The 23,472-nt window shown below is 37.6% G+C and overlaps 1 protein-coding gene across 2 annotated transcripts; it reads right to left on the bottom strand.

The window, feature by feature from the left end:
- Window positions 1-238: 238 nt before the first annotated feature.
- YWHAZ (tyrosine 3-monooxygenase/tryptophan 5-monooxygenase activation protein zeta) lies at window positions 239-22,991 on the bottom strand. 2 transcript variants are annotated; one of them, XM_058177195.1, is made up of 6 exons: window positions 22,833-22,991; window positions 20,112-20,415; window positions 9,530-9,653; window positions 1,726-1,889; window positions 1,543-1,638; window positions 239-1,282 (listed from the first exon to the last, which is right to left on the bottom strand). In XM_058177195.1, the coding sequence occupies exons 2-6, from the start codon at window positions 20,403-20,405 to the stop codon at window positions 1,223-1,225; spliced, it is 738 nt and encodes a 245-aa protein (XP_058033178.1). In that variant the 5' UTR covers window positions 20,406-20,415; window positions 22,833-22,991; the 3' UTR covers window positions 239-1,222. The 2 variants fall into 2 exon arrangements, with proteins under 2 accessions (XP_058033178.1, XP_058033179.1); XM_058177196.1 differs by lacking the exon at window positions 22,833-22,991 and adding an exon at window positions 22,368-22,502.
- Between the last annotated feature and the right edge of the window lie 481 nt (window positions 22,992-23,472).

Genomic DNA, 23,472 nt, shown 5'->3' with positions numbered 1-23,472 from the left:
CAATTTGTAGGGTTTATATACATTAACCGCCACCTAATATTTCACTCTCAAGTGTCTTTGGTAACTCCCAGGCAGAGCAGTCTCACAAAACTATGGAAGATTATGTTACAATTTTTCAGGTTCTGAATACAGACAACTTCAGAATTAGCTTAATCTGGCACGGCAGACAGTACAATGGAAGATATCTTCAACAGGAGTTGAGATGTACAGGAAAGCTACTGAGAAAATAGTTGAAAAGTCCATTCATAAAACTTTTATTCCACTTACATCAACTTAATACACATGTTCTTAACAGTTATGTTTAGATTGTTCATGAAAATTTTCAGGAGACATTAAACAAAGCTAGCCATCATCTCAAGTTATTTCCCTGTTAACTATTTTTACAGCACATGCATGTTAGGCAAAGTATCAAAAAAAATCACAAAAGCAAAACCCTAAAAAAGTTAAATACATGGGTTTGTTTTACTGCTGTGCTCGATATACAGTGTAATTATGGATATCAAGCATTTCATTTTTTACTGCATCTTTACTTGTACATTTGTTCTTAGGTTGCCTAAACCATTTAAATACAAATAAATTGTGTAGCAAAAATAATGAAAGCAACAGCAGGTAACTTTACAAGTAATGGAATGTGAACCGTTTCTGCCCTTCTCTAGAGAAAGTTCATTTGGTTAGCAAGCCACTTTAAGGAACATCTTTCAGCTTTAATCGAAGATGTATTCTTGGATTGTAGATTCCACAGATTCACATGATTGACATGTAATATCCATGGGACATTAATTTTTCTTTGCTGTGCGTTCCAACATTGAAGTACCCACATTCACTACACCTATGTGGTTGCAACCATCATCCCTTTTTTAAAACCACTGTGACAGACCAATATGCAAGCAGTTTTTCATTGCTCAACATAGGAAGTTGTTTAACATTGGCTTTTGTGGGAAGCCACAAAGTACCAAGAGTACTATGCCAAACATGTAAAACTTTTATAAAAATTCCACATCCCTATATTGGCCACCTTGGATGAAACAAAAGTTCCCCAAATGTTAACTGGCTCTATTCCCCTAATATTAAACATAAACCACATGGGAAATATAGAAATCCAAATAGAAGTAACATAAACCTGTCATAAATCGTAAACAAAAACTATTTGTGGGACAGCATGGATGACAAATGGTCTACTGTGTAAATTTTAGAATGAGGCAGACAAAAATTGGAAGGCTGGTTAATTCTCCCCTCCTTCTCCTGCTTCAGCTTCATCTCCTTGGGTATCTGATGTCCACAACTGTTTAAAAAAATGCAGACATGTGTTACTCTTTAATGTTTTAGTTGTATAAAGCATTCAGCAGGACTATCTCCTAGAAAGCTATGTTTTAAGAAAAAAGACCCTTTCAAGAGTTAAAACAACTAAGTAAAATAAATCCATGCCACACATTTTTTTACTAAATTAGACTTCAGTTTTTATTAACAATAGCTACTTGATAACTTAGCATTAAGATATTTATCCTTACTTGTATAAAGTATTTAAAATGTCCAAGTACTTACTGTCAAATTGTCTCTCAGTAACTGCATTATTAGTGTGCTGTCTTTGTATGACTCTTCACTTAACGTATCAAGTTCAGCAATGGCTTCATCAAAAGCCTATGGTTTTAAAAAAAAGTACATTTGTACACGCAAAACCTGTTAAAAAATATTAAATGAAATGTAATAGTTAGATTATCAACTCACAGTCTTCGCAAGGGAACAAGCTTTCTCCGGTGAGTTCAGGATCTCATAATAGAACACAGAGAAATTTAAAGCCAGTCCTAATCTGATAGGATGTGTTGGTTGCATCTCTTTTTTGCTGATTTCAAAAGCTTCTTGGTATGCTTGTTGTGACTGCTCCACTATCCCTGAAAAAACCAAGTATACATCACACTAGCAATTTTATTTGGGGTTCAAAAGCACAAGTATAGATTAAATTTATCCATCACACACACACACACACACACACACACACACACACACACACACACACACACGACAGTTTAGTTTCAGAAAGTGATTATTTTTAAAATATATGCAATATTTACAGATGTAACCTATTCCATGCAATTTTTATATTGTTAAATTTATGTAATCTAGATAAAATATGCTTACATTTTCAGATTAAAATCTTAAAAAGGAAAACCTGAAAAATGTAACTTTCGCAAGTTTGCTACTTTTATAGGTTTTTTGTACGCCAGAAAAAGCTACCAATTATCCAACTATCTGAAGATACTGTCAAAAACAATAGAATTTAGACTAAAGAATACCAAGAAGTTTGCTCCACCAATTTCTTGTTTATACTAAGGTGTTTTTTATCATCACACCAATATTATTTTTCAAGTGATACTTTAAATTTAAATATAGAAACCTTAGTTCCATTGTTCTAGGAAATATTGTAATTTTAAAATGAAATTTAATATTAAAACAACATATAAAGAAAAAAAGTCCAAATTTTAAAAAGGATAAAACTGGTCAGCAAATAGTTTTATTTAATTTTACTTACTGGCCTCTTTATGCTTTGGCACTCTTTTGAAATCTAAGGATAGGCACCTGGATGGAATACATCACATTATATATAGGCAGGGGGCTAGAAGAGCCTTTTTTATTTGTAATATTTTGGGATCAAACAATTTTTGTTTGATATTTTTATCCTGCCCTCCCCTCCCCCCAATATGTAACTCAAGCCGGTGAACATACCCAATAATCCTTCCTCCTCCTATTTTCTCCACAACAACAACACTGTGAGGAGCTGAGGAAGAGTGATAAAAGAAGTGTTCTAATGCAGAAGAGGCAAATGCTATAGAGGCTAATTATACTAATTTTAAAAAATGACCTTGTGGCACAACCAGTATGGAATGAATGATCTAGATCAGAACATCTATTTTTAAAACAATGACAGGCACAACTTACTTCAGCCTTCCTGAGCTTGATGCCCTTCAGACTGTTGGGTTACAATTCCCAGCCAACAAAAAAATACAACAATAAAGGCCTTGTTCTAAATAGGCAGCAAATGGTTAAGAACTGTATTTTAGGCTGGCAAATTCCGACAGTCAAACATATATAGCATGAAGCATATCTGGAGTGACTGTCTTACTAATATCCAGAATAAGTAATTTGCTAATCATAACAAGGAGCAACTATATTTTCATTTTATTATTGTTTCAAGTTGCATCCAAGGAAAAATTGCCTTGCATTTTATAACCTGAGAGCAGGGTAGAACAAGGCCTTTTCCTGAATAGATGATAAAAAGGAATCATGGACTTTAGGGCTTAAATCATGTTTATACAGAAATGAATAGCTGCTCATACAATCAGATCCTAAATATTTAAAATTGAAAAAACAATAATTTGAACTGTGTTCATGGCACCATGATTCCACTACAGTACTGTACAGTACAGTACTGTTAACTGGCACATTTTGCACAAACTGAAATTTCACAACTCTCCAAATCTATTATAACTGATTGCCCAGGTTAACATTTGTTAACTCTCCATCTCCAGAAACAAAAGAAATTGGTAGGAAGAAATTCAAATGGTCTTAATTCTTTCCGTGCTTCCTGTGCAACATGAGGAAATCATGTATCATACCATGAACATGAACCATGTTCACATTCTTTGTTACTCAATATCCTGTGTGAGGGGTATGGTTCTACCTGCGCTATTAATCTGAATACTCCTCAATGAATTGAGAACTTCAAATCAGGTAGTTCTCAATTTACGACAATTGGGACTCAAATTTTGGTCACTGAAAGCAGTCACTAAGCAAGACGCCACATGACATTACTTTGCTCTATACTCCAATCTCAATTCTCCCAGCTGTGGTTAAGTGGAAGGTGTGAAAAAAGCTGTGAGTTGGAGGGCAGGCAGCTCCCCTCTGCACTGGAGAAACCAGGTGGTTATTGTGAAGATTCCCAATTTGTCTCTCCTGCTCAGCACACAACTTCCTGTCCCCTCCATGTGGAAAGGAATTCATGCACTGGGCAGGAAAGACAAGTGGGAATCGTGAAGATATGAGCTTCATTTCTACAGTCTGACGAAGATTCCCCCCTCCCTCCATGCAGAGGGGAAATCCTTTGGCAAGCAATAGCGTGTAACCTTCCTTGCCAGGTTCCTCATTGACTTTCTGGGGAAGCTGGCAGAGAAGATTACAAATGACAATCACTGGACTGCAGGGCAATTGGCAACCTGTTATAAATGTGAAAGGTTGCCAAGCACTCAGATCATGATCACTTGACCATGTGGGGGGGGGGGGGATCACAATATTTTATGATGTCTAGGAGTGCCTTATGGATCATCAAGCACTTTTTTCAAGCTGCCATAACTCTGAAAAGATCAATAAGTGATCGGTTGTAAGTCAAGTACTTCCTGTATTGTTTCAATACAATCACCATCAGCACTTGCATCCTTCTGGTAGATTTTCAACATGAAAACCATTATCCTGCCCATTATGTATGTGTGGAGTACAATATGGGTATACAGGTAGTCCTTCACTTACAACAGTTCATTGAGTGACTGTTCAAAGTTACAACAGCACTGAAAAAAGGGACTTATGACCATTTTTCACAATTACAACCTTTGAAACATCCCCATAGTCATGTGATCAAAATTCAGATGCTTGGCAACTGGTTCATACTTATGACCGTTGCTGTGTCCCAAGGTCATCTGATCCCCTTTTTCAATCTTCTGATAAGCAAAGTCAATGGGGAAGCCAGATTCACTTAATAACCAGGTTACCTTCAAATGTTTTCTTTGAAGATGTTTTGCTTCTCATTCTAGAAGCTTCTTCCGTTCTTCAGAGCTGAAGAAGCTTCTTGGATGAGAAGCAAAACATCTTCAAAGAAAAACCAAAAAGTCCAGCTGCCTCTTGAAAAAGCATCTTTGGGACAACCATGACCTGGATGACTGAGAAGCTCCATAGACAACCAGGTTACTAACTTATCAACTCCAGTGATTCACTTAACCATGGCAAGTCAAGTCATAAAATTTTGGGTTCAATTGTGGTCATAAGTCAAAGACTACCTGTAATTGGGCTGGGCCTTTTTTAGGACATAGGAACCATCTGCTATACAGTTCTTAGTATTTTTGTAAACATAGTTACTTCCTTTTTGGATAGCCACAGAAACATGAAGCATCAGAAATTCTGTTCAATTATATCAGAAATATTATTTTAAAATAAACATGCTTTGTTTCAAGGTGCACTCTTCTGCCCAGATAACGAACAAAAATTAAGTGTAGGTTACAGTGATGGGTTATTCTGGGCAACCTTTTTGATAGTGCCCTCAACATTCTAAATGTGATCACTGATCCAGAAGCATTAGAGACCTTTACTCTCCATATGCAAATCTCACATAGAGCCCTCAGTACTGGTTAGATACCAGTACTGGTATCTAGGCTTGCCTTCTTCTGCATCTATAAGATGTTCCAGTCTATCTGGCACAACAAGATCAGCTACATTCATCACAGCAAGGTACCACAGTGGGAAACAGAACCTGTTACCTTGCCATTGTTCATGTAGCTTCCAAAATCCCCAGTGATGTAATTCAGTAAAAGCTGATGATTTGGCCAATATTTGTACTAAGTAGACTTATCTCCCTATACTGTTATTCACTCTATCAGTATTTAGGACACAACTGGAAAGTGATACAGAGATACAGCAGAGTCCAACAATCATTAGTTATTTTTGAATTTATATTGAATATATATTGAATTTTCAGATTCAATAATCTGAAAAAGAGATCTTATAAAAACTTTGCTTTCTGAAAACTGTATGTCCCTGGGGAACTTATTTTAGTCTCTCTTCCCTTAAGTTCTGAAGCAATTATCTCAGGAAGCTCTAATTGTCTATGTATTTATCAATAAAGACTACTCACTACCAAAATTATTTGGATCACTTTTTTAATAAAAGGTTTGGTAAACCTACACTAGATCAGAAGTGTCAAACTCAAGGCCTGGGGGCTGGATTCAGCCCCAAGGTTGCTTAGATCTGGCCCACAGGGCTGCTCTGGAAACAGCAAAGAACTGGCCTGCGGTGCCCCTGGCAGCGAAAAGAGAGCTTGGGAGGGCCAAAAGCAGGTCCTTCGAATCTCTGTTTTCGCTGGCAGAGTTGCAGGAGGCCATCGCAGCTGAAAATGGAACTCAGGAGCCCGTTTTCTCTGCCAGACGCTTGTGCTGCCACGGGCACCCCAACATGAGTGATGTCAAGCTGGCCATGCCCATCTGGTCAAACACAACCCTCACGTGGCCCTCAATGAAATTGAGTTTGATACCCCTGCACTAGATGCACCCACACTGAAATCCAATCCAATCATATGACTGAGCCTAAATAACTATGGCTGGTCTTCAAAGTTCCATTCATCCCAGTATCTCTGTGGTCACGTGATCATCATCATCATCATCATTGGGGGGGTGGGGGTGGCTAACACTTATCACAGTTGCAGCATCATGCAGTCATATGACTGCCATTTGCTGGCTTTCACAAGCAAAGTCAATCAGGAAGCTGGCAGGGAGGGTCACAGACCACTCCCATCCATTTTGCTGCTGAGGGACCCAGCTATGGAGCATGAGACCCCTTGTGGACCCTCTCACATTTCACAGGAGCCACTCTCTGCTGGCCACACTTGTGCCATGGCAGCCACTGCTCACCCAACCATCAGCCTGCTTGAAAGCCGCCCAGGATTTGTAACTTTGTGCTGGCTACCCCATTGACTTTGCTTGTTGGAAGCTGGTAGGAAGTCACAGTCACAGGAGGTCGTTGCTTAACAGCGGCAATGGGACTGCCGGTATTGCTGTTGCTAAGCGATGCAGCCACATGATGCTTTATGACTGCATTGCTTAGCCTTGGAAATTCTGGTTCCAATTACTGTACTTAAGGAGTATGACCGTTCATTTAACAATGGCTTTAAAAAAAGTCACTTTTGACCTATATTTGCTTTGGTTTGTTGCATCGATGCTGCAATGAAGTGTGAAAAACGACCATAAGTCTCTTTTCTTCAGTGACACTGTAACTTCAAACAGTGACCAAATGAACGGTTGTAAGTCGAGGACTACCTGAAAAGTTTTCTGATAGAAATAGGCCATCCATTAAATATCCTGAATCAATGTTTAAGGTTATGAAGAGACACATTCATAGATACACATGTATATGGTATTAGTAGATGTATTATAGTAATACAGCAATTGAACAAACTAGATTTAAATTTAGGTAATTATTTCTTGTGACAAGAGAAGAATCAGATCTGCCTATAATCTCTCTCTCTTTTTGACACAGTTACATACACTCCATCATGTCTAATTGGTAGCACATGAAGTCAAATTATAGTTTGCAGTGGCAAGAACAGAAAATAAAAGTTTTTATTGTCCAATATGAACAGAAGATGAAAGCAGAGGCAGTACTTCATAGATTTGTGCCCTGCCTCCCACAAAGATCCAGATTTTTTTTCCCTTTCTAAACAATTTTATTCACTCAGCTAGGACTTGCACCCCCATCCTTATGTCTGCAAAATATAAGGGAGCAAGAATGTTATGAATCAACAATAATTTGCCAAGTATATGATACAGATAATCATATTTCCAAATTCCACCTTAAGCTAGCAGCTACTTCTTAGCCTTTTGTTCAAAAAGATGAACAAAAAGAAACAAATCTTTGGGGAGGCTTTGCTTATGCATTTTGTATGTATCAGCAATATGTAAAATGGAGAAATTCATTTCCCGAATGTTCCATTTTCTCCCTCTGAATGGGTTGATCCAAGCATATGGGGGCGATTCATAACATTTGTAGATATATATCTTGCAGCAGGAAGTAATTTATAGTATTTTGAACAATCTGACCCTGCAAGATAAAATTTAAATGCGTGATCCATACCAGAATGCTTGGATTGGCCTGTTCTGCAGAAGAAATGGAACATTGGGGGGGGGGGGAGAGGAGGAAAGGAGAGAATAATGTCCCAGAAACAAATAGCATAGTGTTTCTTAGGACTGTGCAACACTTTGTATTTGAAGGCAAAAAGGGTTAGCGTCCACTGCTTAAATCAAATATATCTTCTCTCATAGGATAGCCATGTCATCCTGGAAAAAGGAATATTTTAAGGAATACCATGTAGTTAGTAAAAGTATGGTCCTAAACATTCTAAAACTTTTAAATCCAAATCACTGTATGTGGTAATTAATTATCAGAAAATGAAGGTACCATCTTGTACCTGTACTAGCAAAAAGAATACCCTCAGTGGCTAAGCAAGACTATTAGAAACACCCTGGAGCAGAGCTTTGAAAAAGTATCAATTCTCAGATCTGAATGTCTGGCATATCACTTTCCTTCTCTTTCTAGAAAATACTACTGAAAAGGTGGCTGTTCTATTTTCAACCCCACCCCCCTTGAGGTTTCTCAGTACTAGTGCACTTTAGTTTCAGCTCTATTTGCAAAACAAATCCTTCTTTTCAACATTTTCTTCTACATTTATACCTTTAGCTCTCATTTAGAAGAAGAAATGGTCTTGGCAAAATATTTCTTCCAAATACCTTCCAATGCCTACCAGTTTATCCCAATTTCAATAAGGTCCAAAAATTTTGCCTTCTCAAGTAATTGAAGAGAAAAGCAGAAAAGAATTTTGTATCTCTATTTTAATCTCAATCTTTTCTCTGTTCACCAGCTCTATTTGCAATTGGCTTCCATCACAATGCCTCTGAACTGACTCAGTTTTCTCTGCCTTCCATCTGTAATCCCTCCCCTCCCCTTTCTGATCAGTTAAGTTTTCATTCTTCTGTTATCTTTCTACCCCACCAATTCAAATGTTCTGGATTAGAAATCAGCCACATTTTCACACTGACAAAATTGTCCTGATCACATTTGATAGATCTTCTCAAGTTCTTAGTGAACGCATCTTAAGTCACAAGAAAGAAACAACCCAGATCTTCAGCCATTCCAGCTTAAACTACATTCATGCCTGACATCTGAATTTCAGATATAATCAGCAGCTGCCATAATTTTAATAAGGTATTTGATAACCTTAAAAAAATTAAATGGTATCCATTTTCATCCAGGTGCCAATGTCCTGCTATTATATCACCTTATGAAATGTACCTGATCATCTACCTTAAAAAACACATTCTGAAAAACAATCTATATCTTTTGTATATGTATAAACAATACAGTTAGATAACAGTGAGAGATGACTATGAAGATGTTACCTAAATATATTGCCTTGCAACAATTAACTGTATGCATTCATATTATCAACAAGAACATGTTTAAATCTGTATCCTTGAAACAACTGGTACCCTCACTTACATGTGCTGGGAATTGTATTCCAATGTTTCTAGGAAACCAGTTTGGGATATATTAGCATAATGCAACATTCCATTGCTGCAAAATTGCAAGATATATGTTGCCATTGCTGAAAACATTTAAAATATTTCCTTTACTAACTTATAACAACAGCCTCACCAACAGTTATTATTCTACTAAATATCAATCTACGAAAATGCAATTCTAAAAATGTAACACACTGTACCTTTCTTGTCATCACCAGCAGCAACCTCAGCCAAGTAACGGTAGTAATCCCCTTTCATTTTCAAATAGAAAACTTTGCTTTCTGCTTGGGAAGCATTAGGAATCAAAAACTTTTCCAACAGAGACTGCAAATAAGAAAAACAATAGTCAGAAGGGTTTACATACGGGGACCTTTTAGTATATTATAAACTATTAAAATTGGCTAAACTCTTATAAAAGATTTTTTTATTAGTGCTACAGAAAATTAAACTACTGTATTTATGTTAGAAATAAATTTAAAATGTCTAATCTTTTTAATAAAACTATCTGAATATGCATACTGATATTTAGCATATGTGGCCCCAAATAATATAGAATCAAACTCATTTGGCTCCATTTGTTTTTGAAATTTACAGAAAGTAAATAGTTACTAGAAGATTCAATGGCTGTCAGGCCTGAAAGTCATCTTTTGCATTGGACCTTCAGGCTTGCCACATTTAGTGCTGTGGGAAACTGGGAGGGGGGACTGTATGGAGCTAGGGAGATATATAGCCATAATAACATTCCTTTCCCTGGGAGTCAAGGACACCCTGCCCTGCAACTGGAGGGGTGGGACTGGGAGGCATCTCCAGCTGGGACGGTGCATTGCTATGGACATGTGAGCGCTGGGCAGGGATTTGGGTTTACATTTGGGTGGGGAAAACCTGGAAGCTTTCAGATTCGGGTTTTCCCAGATGTGCCAACCTGACATCTCTAATAAAATGGAACTTCGAGGAACTTCGAGCCTCGGTGTCTTCTTTCATTGGGAGTGTTACTTGAAACCCTGACATTAACCCAAATCTGACAACAGCTCTATGTGTGTAGCATCTCACTGTTCTAAAAAGGCATAATGTTTAATATAAAGTGAATGACTGACTGATGTTTATACAAAGCATTTACGTACACAGCATTTAAGTTATTACAAAGCATTTAAGTATTGATAGTCTTTTGTACAAAGCATTTAAGTGTTGCTAGTACATAAAGATATTGTTAATTTCAATTATTTACTATTCTCCATATTTAGATGGATTTTTAAAACACACCAATAACCTAATTAGTACTCTTACTTTAGAAACTTTATATGCAACCATTCAGTCAGAGATTTCCGGATGGGTTATAATACTAATATTGTAAAATAAAAACAACTTAGAAAAAATGCATCAAGTTGTATGCAAACATGCATGCCCGTTTGGATATCTCATTCTGTTTCCCACTTTGAGTAACTTATGAAATAAAAACTGAGATTAAAAAGATCAAATACATAAGCAAATAAACAAACAACCCACTTACTGATTCCATTAGTAAAAGAAACTCTCTGAAAATGAACCTGCTCAGTTTTTATAATAATGGCTTTAACTTAATGCTCAATTCAACTAGAGAAGCAGATCTCTGGCTGCTAAACCTACAATTTGGTCTGCCTATATGACCAAATCATTTAACCATTACCCCATATACAGATAAGATTCTAACAGAAAAACAGCTCCCATGTGGCCACTGTAAGGTTACATATCACTAAATTAAGCTCAAAAAATTCAATAGTAACGAATATATTGATGAAAAATCTCCCAACAGTTATTACAACTCCATGTCATAATAAGAGACCAACTATTTATTTCTGCCTTATTTTTACAAATAAATAAAGGTTATGAACATATCCAACACAATTTCCTATTTTTCCTACCACAACTGAGTGAGGTGGGATGGGCTGAAAAAAAGTGTGTGACTGGCCAGATCACCCAGCTGGCTTTCATGGCTAAAGTGAGACTTAAACTCACGGTCTCTCTCTTTGTAGCTTGGTACCATACCTACTAGACAAATTTGATCCAAATCAACATATACCACTGATCAAATCAACATATACCAACATATACCATTATATAGGTTTTGCCTTAAACAATAATAAACAAGCTACTATATATTCCTCCAGATGTTTAGCATTAAAACAGAAGAAATTTTACACTAATTCTGGTCAGCAGTAAAGTAATAAATTAAAAAAAATATGTTTCAATACCAATGACAGAATAACATCAAACTGTACTTCCCAAAGACTATCAACTACAAATTGCAAAAATTATGTATAACTAAATATAATTTTAATTGATATACTGGATGTCCACTGAAACTGGGTAGTAGCTGTTGCAAAAGGTTCCAAACCGTTTGGAGGACATACCCACAAAAATATTGCAACAGAAGAAGCCTCAGTAAACATTCTACCCAAATTGTGCTAGCAAAATAGAAAAATGATACAATGACCAACAGATAGGAAAAGGTCAATCTGCATTCCAATACAAAAAAGAGACTTAACAGTATGTGAACTATTGCACAATATACTTAATATTACATGCTAGCCAAATAATGCTTAGGATCATCCACTGCAGATTAGAGCCCAGAGTGGAAAAAGAGATGCCAGATGTTCAAACTGGCTTTAGAAAAGGCCAAGGAACACAACGCGTTATTGCTGATGCATACTGGATAATTGAGAAAAGCAAACACAAAAAAATGGTATTGTATTGTCATTTTTCGCTTTATTGATTATAGAAAGGTATTTGATTCTGTGAACGTCAAGCTGTGGAACGTCCTCAAAAAAATCGGAACCCCAGAATATCCTATTGTTCTCTTTTAAAACCTAGCTAGAACACGGAGAAATAGGATGACTCCAGGTTGTCAAAGGCAAAGCTCACAGTCTCCCTTATTTATTTAACCTACCTGCTGAATATATATTAAGGAAAGGTAGATTGGAAGAAGTTGAATGTGTTTTTAAACTGGAGAAAGAAACTTCAATAGCCTGCACTATATAGATGATACTATTCTTGATAGCTAAAAATGCAAAGGATCGCAAACTCTAGTAAGAAAAGTCAAGTAGTGCAGTTAAAAACATGGAGCTAAAATTAAATATAAAGACCAAATAATAACATCAGGTACACCAAGCAGGTACACAACCAAACAGACAAGAAATACATCAGAGTAGCACTTCATAGAGCAACCATGAAGGTCTTGGAAAAAATATTCAACTGTCTTGATGGATTTATACTTGGAAATAGCAGATGAGTGCAAGCAAAGATATACTTTGTGACATTTTGTGGAAGCAGAAACTGGACTAAATAAAGAGATTAGGAAGAATATTGACATTTATGAGCTTTGGTATTGGAAAAGACTTCTGAAAATACTGTGAACAGCCAAGAAAATAAGCAAATGGATCATTGAACAAATCAACCCAGAGTTCTCACTCTAGCCACAAATGACTAGGCTCAAATTTCCCTACTTTGGACAAAGTATGTTTGGAATACAGCTCTCTGGAAAAGACTCTAACGCTGGGAAAGGAGAAAGGAAAGAAAAGTTGACTAGGAGCAAGATAGATACACTTAGCTACTCTTGAAATACCAGAATAGGAACAGATTGTTATGGGGTAAACAGAATCAACAATAAGCTGATGGCACATGATCAATAGTTACTTTCAAAAGTGTAACAGAAATTGAACTCCACATGAATTCATTTTGGCGCCTTATTTCAAAATAATAAATGAAAAAAAAGCAAACAGACCTTTATACAGTAAATAAAAGTTCTGGAGGCTGCAAATTTAAAGATAAATGATCAGAAATTTCATACAAAGAATGAGACTGGTAAAGAATAACTATTGCTTTCTATTCATCTTCTGTATAAAAATGACACTGGGAGAGAAGATTTCCATTCCGTAATCATCTTGCAGCCACAATAGGCTAGCAATTTTTTAAAAAATAGTCCAATAACTTTAATATTTAAGAAAATAATGTTATTTAAGAAGTTAAACTGACTAGCATTTCTTAGAGGAGAGAATAATTTGAAGGCAAGCTTACATTTTTTTATAAAGACTGAATATAATAGAATTTATTAATTCTATTAATAAGTTTAAGCTTAAACTTTATATTATCTGACCCCAGCAGAGAGAAAAGTGTTACTCAGCAGTATCAGTTTTATAAAAGCAAGCACATGTAAAAGAAGTGTTATTAGAATCTGGTCTATGTATCTGAAAGAAAAGGAGAAGCTAGCATGGATACTGACAGAGCTAAGCTGGAAGAAAGGGGATAAATTCAGCTTTCTTAATTCTGGACACCAAGATATGTTGCCTATATCTGTAAAAGCAACTCTATGCACTTTCCAACTGCAGAATAAAACCCTTGAAATTGTAATGAACATTGACCAACTCATACATAAATATATCAGCACTGATTATTAGTGAACAGCACTTCTTGCAGTTTGATGCCACTGTAAAAAAAATGCCTTTGTTGCCCAACATTCTCTATCTAATTATAAGAAACTACACGCTAGAAAAAATTATGTCTGGCAGCAAAATTATCTAATAACATGCAACTGATATGAGAAAAAGCAGGTGATGGCATTGCAGCTGTATACTCATCTAACTCTTCCACGGCCCATAATCTTCCCGTTACTACTTATTTTTCACCAAACCTCTTTCCTTCCTGTCCATTTTTATGGAAAAACATGTACTTGGAACCTACCTATGGCAAAACTGCCAAGGAATAAATCCAAGTGATAAATAACATTTTATCTCTAATCTCTCTTCCATGTGCATATATGAAATCTCTTTTGCCACCAAATGTTCATTTGTTCACTATGGCACATTCACATAAATTTGGATGAGATGGTTATGGTACTAAGAGAGCTTTGATTGAAAGCCACTTTCTTACAAATAATATGAAATATAGGGAGAGGATGTTATTCACAATTGCAAATAAGCCATGAAATTTGTGACTAGTTCAAGAATCTTCTTTCTATCATCCTCTTTGATGGTAGCATGTTTCTAAATTTTATACTTTTTAATGTCAACAATGGTATTTTTAATATATTACACTATATTTTCATACAGGGAAGAATTTCTTCCCTATTACTGTATACTTATTACTATATACTTTCAACAATTCTGTTTCGATAGAATTGTTGGCAAAAGTTGGCACACAGCCTGTTAGTTTACAAATCAAGTATTATATGGTCACTATAGCTACATAGATAAATCATGAAATGGCACATCATCATCAACTAATACATTGGTTGTCCTGCCCAACCCATGTCTAAATTCCTGGCATATTGAAAATTCTTGAACAATTAAGAATATATTTTCAATGATAGAATAGCACTTATTACTTTTAGCTCTTTACAGTATATAGTATGATGGCTAATATAAGCTTGCAGCTTTGTCCGTGTATTCACCAAACTCCAAAATGCAACAACTCTGGCTGAAATGCTGTCACCACACGTTTTTCTTTCCTGAAATCACACTATTTTCTCAAAAACCAATCTGAGCCACAGAAGGCAGAGATGCATAACACTTCAGAATCACATGTAGTAACTAGAAATACATTTTCTATAGTTACAATATTGATATAGTTTATTTATATAAATCAAAAACAAAAAACATGAGTAACATAAATTAGATAATTTAGTTTTTAAATACAATTATATCAAATAACTTATTAAATATGATATATTTATATCATAAAACATGATATATATTATACGTAGTTTGACTTTAGTGATTTTATTCAGAACTGAGTTTCTAGTCCTACCACTACTAAACTGACCCATTAAATAATTATATTGTAAGTTTAAACAAATAAATTGTAGATGATGAAGAACTTTGTTCCAATAAATTAACCTTCTATTTAAGATTCTTTGCTGGCCTATTATAATGAAGAAAGAAACCAATTTTTAGTATTCAGTTTCTCATATGCAGATGCTGATAATGAGCATTAAAATCAACTGGGATTTCAGTAATTATACTACTGATGAATTGCACTATTAATGTTCTACTTCCCTTTTGATGAAATATTTCACTTGTCCCAAAGAAATATGGCTCACTAAAAGTAATGCAGCCATACGTAAGAGTGAACAGTTCCCCCTATACTCTTCTTTCTAAATACAACTGTAAACTTTATATTACTTTGATGAATTCTTCAGTTTTATTCCACTGGAATATTCTGGAGGTCTTATACCTAATCAATTAGCATTAATGATTTCTGACAGAAAATTAGAGATGAAAGAATATGTTAACTTTAGTGAAAAACTTGGAAATCTTAAGGGTTCTGAAATGTGTCCATTCTGACAAATTCATTTATTTTAAAAGTGTGACATCTTGCAAGTTCCTAAGCCTTAGCACTATTGATTTCCAACTCAATGAAACTGGAATGAGGACGAATTTCCATATGCACTTGCAGGTTACTGAGGTTTCTAGAATTTTGAAATGTTTTCTTCACAGAACCAGTTCTTGAAGTCAAAGTGTATTCCCAATCCTGCCAATAGTATATTTTTAAGGCTGTGTTTTACCTTTCGGAAGAAATTCATTCCAGTGAAAAGATGTAGTTTTTTATGATGGTAATGTTAGCCTTACAGTATATCTCAACTGCCACCCTGAGTTGCTGAATTTATTACTGATTAAGAGTATTATTTTCTTGGTCATAGCAATGCTTCTCCATTGAGAACTACATGAAGAAATTATGAATTAGCAACTACTATACAGTGATTCCACTGGAGTATTTCTTCCAACTTTCATTTATTTGCACTTACTAAAAATGAAATTACCACTACATGTAATAAAAACCTATGGCAGAAACATCCTTTCTGTTTATCAGTTAAGAATTTTTCATCTGGAATTCACTTCAAACAAATCATGATTCAATATTATATGGATGTTGTAATGCAGACTTGTCAATCTTCGGTGACATTATAAATAGAGATTAGTTTAATAAAATAATAGATTGAAAAACTTAATTAGTTGATTAGTGACAAATACTTTAGTTGATACTGACAACTTCACAAATTGATTTGCAAAGTTTTAGAATTTTTGCTCTTTGTATAAAGAAAAGAAAGTAACCAATGGTAGTATGAAAAGAGATGGTCCATACAATTTATCTCTTTATCTTTTTGTTTAGATGTTATCTGATATAGTTTAATTAGAAGACCTATGCTGTCATCTTGAAATCTAGATCTAAATGCTTGGAAAAAATGTAAATGAAGCCATTTCAATGAAATTGCCTAATAATTCCAGGTTTAAAAACAAGGTACCTCAAATTTCAGCATACAGACATACACATAAAGTAACTCTCAACGATTCTGGAAGGTTTACAAGACATAAAATGGATTTTCTATTCATTTGCTACATATTAAAAATGCTTTTATTTAAACATTTCCAAAATCCACAATCAGTAACTATTAGCATTAACCAGAAATGGACAAAATTATAGCTATTTTTATAATTTTCAGATGTCTTTCATCAAGCAAAATTAAAAACTGCATGTAGTAAGAAAGAAAGGGGGAAGAGGAAAAGAAAATATAAAAGATTGACAATATTCAACCAAAGAATTGAGTGATCAGTGCTTTAGGATAAGTCTTATTTTTTATTTAACAGATACAGGTTTTAGAAAACTAAGTTTTTAACTTTTATACACTATATTTATCATCGATTGTATTGCCAGGATGATGGAAATTGAAGTCAAAGCACCTAGAAGGCGTCAGACTAATCCCTGGTTTCCATTCCCAGCCATTCCCAAAACCAAATATGCCAAGTGGAATTAAATATATTTAATCAAGTCAAAATCCTTCACAGTATTGTTTAACATTTTATAAAACTATGACCAGAAATCCAGAAAATTTGCTCTGAAATCACAAATATGTTATTTAAATCAATTTTAAGATCAATTACTGGTACATCACTAACAAGAGGGGCAAATCATTCAGTCTTATTCTTCTCTGTGCTAAGAAATAAATATTACAGCTATGCTGGAACTGTATGGAACTATTGATTGGGAGCTAATGCACTTAGTTATACATTTGTCTAAACTTAGCCAAGGCAAAATTTGTGGTCACCAGGATCTTAACCTTCCTTTCAACACAGACCTATGTATTTTTCTTGAAGCAAAGGGCTTCCAGATGGGCAAAATGGTAGTAAGACAAAGTCAGAAAAAGACAAATTGAGTTACAAATAATTGAGCAAGATTCAATGTCAATGTTGTTTTGAGGTGTCTACAAATAGTTTATGCTACATCCCTGACAGGTACTATACAGTATTTTCTAACACTAAAAACCCCCACATCCCTCCCTTGTTATGATCCTGTAATCCCTTAATATGAGGCAGAGTTGGGGCGAATGGAATTTTCCAACAGTATCATATTAAAATTCAGCAATAAATCTCATGCTGTTTAGGGCTAGAATAGGGATATTAACTCTTCAAAATAGATAACCTCTATTACTGAGACCATGAATGTGGTGGTAGGGGCTCTTCATCACAATATTAGCAAGCATCAAATATGGATTGCTATACTCCATAATTTCATGCCAGTTGTTAAAACTGACATAAGTGTAGCACCACAGCCTGTGAGATAAAATGGGAATCTAAAATTGTGTTCATGTATTAATGATTTTAATCTCCCTGGTTTGCATGAGTTAGTCTCCATGTCATTCTCCCAGAGTGTGATCCCATTGAAAAGAATCTCCATATAAAATAAGGGATAAACCAAATATTTTCCCCAGTCTATTTCACGTTTGTATATGTGAGTTACAAAAAAATTATAGTTTACAACCTGGGACATGAAGAGGACAAAACATAGTACAGAAGGCAATTCTTTAACTTCAACTACAGCTCATATGCTAGAATAAAGTCATTAACTTTTGAGAAAGTAAAATTTTTTACTTTAATGCTAGAAGAATGGGAATTTTTCCCACCTTTCAACCCCAAAAGGAATGTTCAAGTGGAAAAGAGAAGCAACTACTCATCCTTTATGAAACAAAGTATTAATTATCTTCACACTCCATTTAACAAATAAAAAAATGAAAAATCTTGGCCAGAGACACTTTTTTAAACTAAAGACCTAGAAGCTACATCCACTTCAAGTAAAAAGAATGCAGAACAAGGACTGGAATTTTTTAATATCTGTCTGTCTGTCTGTCTGTCTCTCCATGGAAATGATCTTAGTGATAAGTGGAAGAGTGGGAACAGTTGGGAAAGAAAAGGTCTGAATTTGTCATCATATATTCCCTGTGTGGTGTATCTTGCCCCATCCACTTCAAGCACCCAAAAATGAATAAATGCTATACTACCAATCTAAAAGAAATGAAAACTTTCTTTTCAACCTCTTGATATAATTCTACTTAAATAGTGCCTATTCTTATAACAATAAAAATGCCCCAATTACAAATATATAAAAATTGTTGCTCCTAGGAATAACAATCACTGAAAGACCCTAAACATGTACTAGTCGTATCAACTCTCTCCTGGGTCATATCCTTTATAAAATGAGATTGTAGAAAGCTAAAGAGCCAGTAAATTTAATACTTAGCTGATGAGCTACTTTCTAGGTTTAATAAAGTTCTACAAAAAAGGAATTCTTGACTTGGCTTACACCAATTCCAATTATCCAGATAAGCAGTTTCCCTCCCTAATTTATAACTAGAAATTCATCAGTTGAAGTGTTGTAATAATCTGGGTGAACCAATTGATGACATCTAATGAAAACTGAGAATACAGCTTTATATTATATTGGAAATGTAATTTAAATATTGAGGTTTTTATAAGCTAACAAATACAACATCATCTGTATAGCATTAAAAATTAAGTAGTGTTTTTAAAAAGGAAAATATATATTTGCTATAGCTAAATAAAATTCACTTGGAGATTAATTGGCTAAGATGCTATTTCATATAAATTCTATCTCTCATGTGATTATCACTCTTATTTTCTCAAGGCTTTTATATGGAGAAAAACCAGGGTAAATGAATGACCTTCAAATTAATATGCTTAAAATATGGCTTTTGGACATACCTAAACAATATATTAAGATTCATATTAATTATGCTAATATGATTGATTCAATGCATTAAAGGAAAGTTCTTACTGAACTATACTCAATGTTAAATATTTTACTTTTTTCATGTTAACACAAAATAAATTGCTGGTTTATCAAAAATAAAACTAAAAAAAAAGCACATTTGGTATTGCTAGTTTTTTTAAATTCATACAATCATGTTTAAGACCCAATGGTACAGTTATAGAATACTTGCTTGGATCTTATAATCTAAAGTAGATGGTTGCTGCTTTCTCTTTCCCCTCTTTAAAAATGCTCTATAGGGGTGAGTCATTGCTAACATTACATCATCTTATTTAGGGAGGGGCCTATTTCTGTAGTGAAAATTACAACTTCTCATACAAAGCATATATCCTCTAGGTTACACAGATAATAGATAAGATAGTTTATAAAAGTAGATTAAAATTTTTTACTTTTCCAAAGTATTAACTAATGAAACATTTTCCATTTACCTTTAGTGAATTGTAAATTATTTGAACACTGACACTGTCAGCAAGACTTAACATGTTACTGCAGTATCTAAATAACATGCTAAATTTCCAGGTATAAGATTTAAGAAAAAGGAAAATTATTTTACTGTCTGATTTTTTACAGATTTATACACAATAGATTTATAAGAGATTAAAAAAACCACATTAAAACATACTGGAGTCTGCCTAAGCAAAAGTTTATCCAGTCTTAAATATTAAGGAAAAAATTAAAATGAATTCTTACCAACACATCATTACAGATGTCCCTTAGTTCAGTCTCAATTTTCTCTCTGTATTCTCGAGCCATTTGCTGCTTTTTCTCGGCACCTTCTGTCTTTTGTTCAATACTTGAGACAACTCTCCAAGATGACCTTCTTGCTCCTACAACATTTTTGTAAGCGACAGAGAGAAGATTCCTCTCCTCATTGGATAATTCTGCTCCTTGCTCAGTCACAGACTTCATGCAGGCTGCCATATCATCATATCTCTCAGCCTGCTCGGCCAGTTTGGCCTTCTGCACCAGCTCGTTTTTATCCATGCTGATTTCTCTACAGAATGAAAAATATCAAAATATTATCAAATATCTACCAAACAAAAGCATTTGGCATTGAGTTTGTCTCTTAGCAAGGCCATGGACAGATTGTTTAGGCTCCAATCTTGAAAAACACATGTAGCTGAATCCAAAAAGACTCTAAGATTGCAAATTGAATTCCTATAATTTTATCAAAATAGGAAGAAAATGCATTTGTTTCCTATTCAGTAAAAATATAGAAATTATTTGGATCTCTGCAATTTTGTAAGATCTCCAACAAGGAATGCGAAGCATTCCCTTGAAAGCTTCAACCTTCTATCCCTAGATGATCCTGACTCTTTATTTCAAGCAGCTTTGCTATTTTGAGACATCCATTTTGGAAGTTTGCAATGTTAATAATTTCATTGGACAAAGTCAATTCTTTTTCAAATGAAACTCAAGTTACAGACAGTATCAGCTTCTTTACACTCTTACCACCTTATACACAGTTAAGAAAATTTTGATTATCAATAAATTTAGAAGCATTAAATATAACTACTATATAGCTAAATCAAACAGATTCCAAACTATATGTTAAGATTATAATACAAAACTTTTACACTGGACAAAACTCGGGTCTATTTAAACATCCTAGGATGAAGATGAAGCGCTACAATCTTTGACCTACACTAACAGTGCTGCTCAGGTTCGAAAAACTTGTGATTTTGTAATCTATATCGCAATCTTAGTATTTCAAAGAATCATGATAACCTCTGTATTTTCTGATCTACCACAAAATTTAATGCCAGAGAATTCTAAAACGGGAAAATAGTATTTGAAATTCCAAGTGGCCTCGGTGCCTCAGAGCAGCTCACTCGGAAGGGATGATCGCGTACTTCTGCTTTTTTTAAGTGAAAGGGAACAAGTTGTGTGTGTGTGTGAGAGAGGTGGGGGGGGAGAGAAAACGGAGCAATTCCCTGTAGCGGAGACGCCGCGAACCGACTGTATAAAATGGTGCTGCTCGTGTGGCCACGGGTAGGTTGCTGCATTGACACACAGCTCGGAAGGAGACCGAACGGCGAAGCTAAGCACATACACAAACAACCACCCCTGAATGCGACCGAGATGTGGGCGAGGAGGAAGAGGACAAGATAAGCCAGGCCAGACTTCGGTCGGTCGGTCGCTCCTCCCTGCGCCGCAACCGCCCGCCCGGCTCTCAAGACGTGAAGCGCCTTGTCTGGGCTCTTTGTCATGGCGGATTCGTGTCAGAGCCCAGCCCACTTCTGTGCACGTTAATTCCCCCTCACCTCCGCCCCGCGCCGGGAGGGAGATGCAGCATCTCCGCCCCTGCAAACCGAAGAAAAGGGGAAGCCCAGGCGGCGCTTAACAGCGGGAGGACGAGGAGACACGCCCGCCCACCTGCCTTCCTGCCCCGCTCCTTCTCTGCCCTGCGGCGCCATCCCGCCCCAAGGGGGCCTCCGATACCGCCGCGATCAGCCGCTCCAGCCCACCACTTTCCTCTGGAGCTCCTTCTCCCCCGCCCGGAGGAGGAGAAGAGGAGGTGGAGGTGGAGGCGGCAGCGGCTGCTGCTCCTTTCACGGCAGCCCCGCGGTTCTTTTTATGCGGCGACGGATAAAGCCGCGGATCGGACCGGTTGGATGCGCCTCTTCCCCGCGGGAGGCCACACCCTAGAAGCCACCCTGCAGTCACTCCGGCCGGGAAGCAGAAGGCCCCCCGCCTCCCGAGGGAAGAGATGCGGGGAGGAATAGAGAAGCCACCCGACTCCCCAACATGGCGCCCTCACAGGGCACTCCTCGTTTTTACGCCTTCCGCCGCCCTCATGGAGAAGGTTGCTCGACAGTCCCCCGCCTCCCCCTGGCACGGGGTGAATAAAGGGGGCGCCGGGCGGGCGAAGGGAAGCGAGGGGACGGGGGCCGCAGCAGCTCCTTCCCAACGCCGACCCCCCGCCCGCTCCAACGCGATAATCACCCCAGCGCTCCGGATGCGTGGAGAAAGGGGCACCGCCCCACGGCTTCACCTGCCACCGCCTAGCTCCGGGCAGAGGGGCTCCCTCCCAAAGCCGCGCTACTTCCTCCCGCTCCCCACAAGGGGAGGCGCCGGAGGGCTGCCCAGGCAGGTGGGGCCGGCCGCACCTGTGCGAGGGCTGAAGGAGAGGAGGCTCCCGTCGCCGCCTCCAGAGAATGAATGGCTCTTTCCCCAGCAGGCCGCTCGGACGAGTCAGCCCAGCGGAGGGCCGGGAGCCGCCGCCCTTCTGCCCCAGGAAGAATGGGGCCGGCGAGCCGCCGCCTTGCCCTCGTCTTCCCCTTTCCTCCCTTGCGGTCTCTTGTGCCCACTCAGCGGCTCCCGCTGCTGCCCCACCTACGGTTTCCGCGGCAAGGAAGGAGGGCGATCACAAGGCAAAGACGCCGAAGAGCGTCCTGTATAGGCCGTTACCTGCGAGGTTGAGGGGTACCGGAGTCTCTAGGCGGGTGGACCGGCGCCGACTGTGCCTGTATCGGAGCTCGCTCCGCTGCAGCCTCGCTCTCGCTCTCTCAGCGCCACACACAGAGTCTCCGCCAATCACCGCGTCGCAACGCACGGGCAACACAGAGCCATGACGTCAAACGACACCATGGCAACCGCGCGCGGGCACGCGCCTGCGCCTACACTTTCCATCTCCTCCGACCCACCCCGCGGTTTTCTCTCCCTTCGCTTCTCGTCCCTGCCAATGCCATGACTGCTCTAATCTAACCGCCGCCGGCGCGCGCTCTTTCGCGCGGCGTATCGGCCACGCCTTAACCCTGCTGTTACGCTGTCCCGACCATGGGGGACGCGCGTACGCGCGCTCTAGATTCCACCCCCCCCCACCTCCCTCCCAGTCTACCGCAGAGCGTGTTCGCACGCGCATGCGAGAGGGCCGCGCCTCTTCCCGGCGCAGCCGGCAGGTCAGCTCCTGAGAGGGTTGGAAAAGGGCAGCGGGGCTCCGATGTCGTCTTTTTCTTCGGGCCCGCAATGTCTACGTTACCGGCATTTCCGTTCCTTATATTTTTATAGTGGAGGCAAAGTGGGCCCTGGCGCCGGGAGGCGACAGAAA

This window comes from Ahaetulla prasina, chromosome 3, assembly GCF_028640845.1.
Source record: "Ahaetulla prasina isolate Xishuangbanna chromosome 3, ASM2864084v1, whole genome shotgun sequence".
In the NCBI taxonomy this organism is placed as follows: Eukaryota; Metazoa; Chordata; class Lepidosauria; order Squamata; family Colubridae; genus Ahaetulla; species Ahaetulla prasina.
The sequence above is the reverse complement of the archived record's forward strand: the minus strand, read 5'-3'. Positions and strand labels throughout refer to the sequence as shown.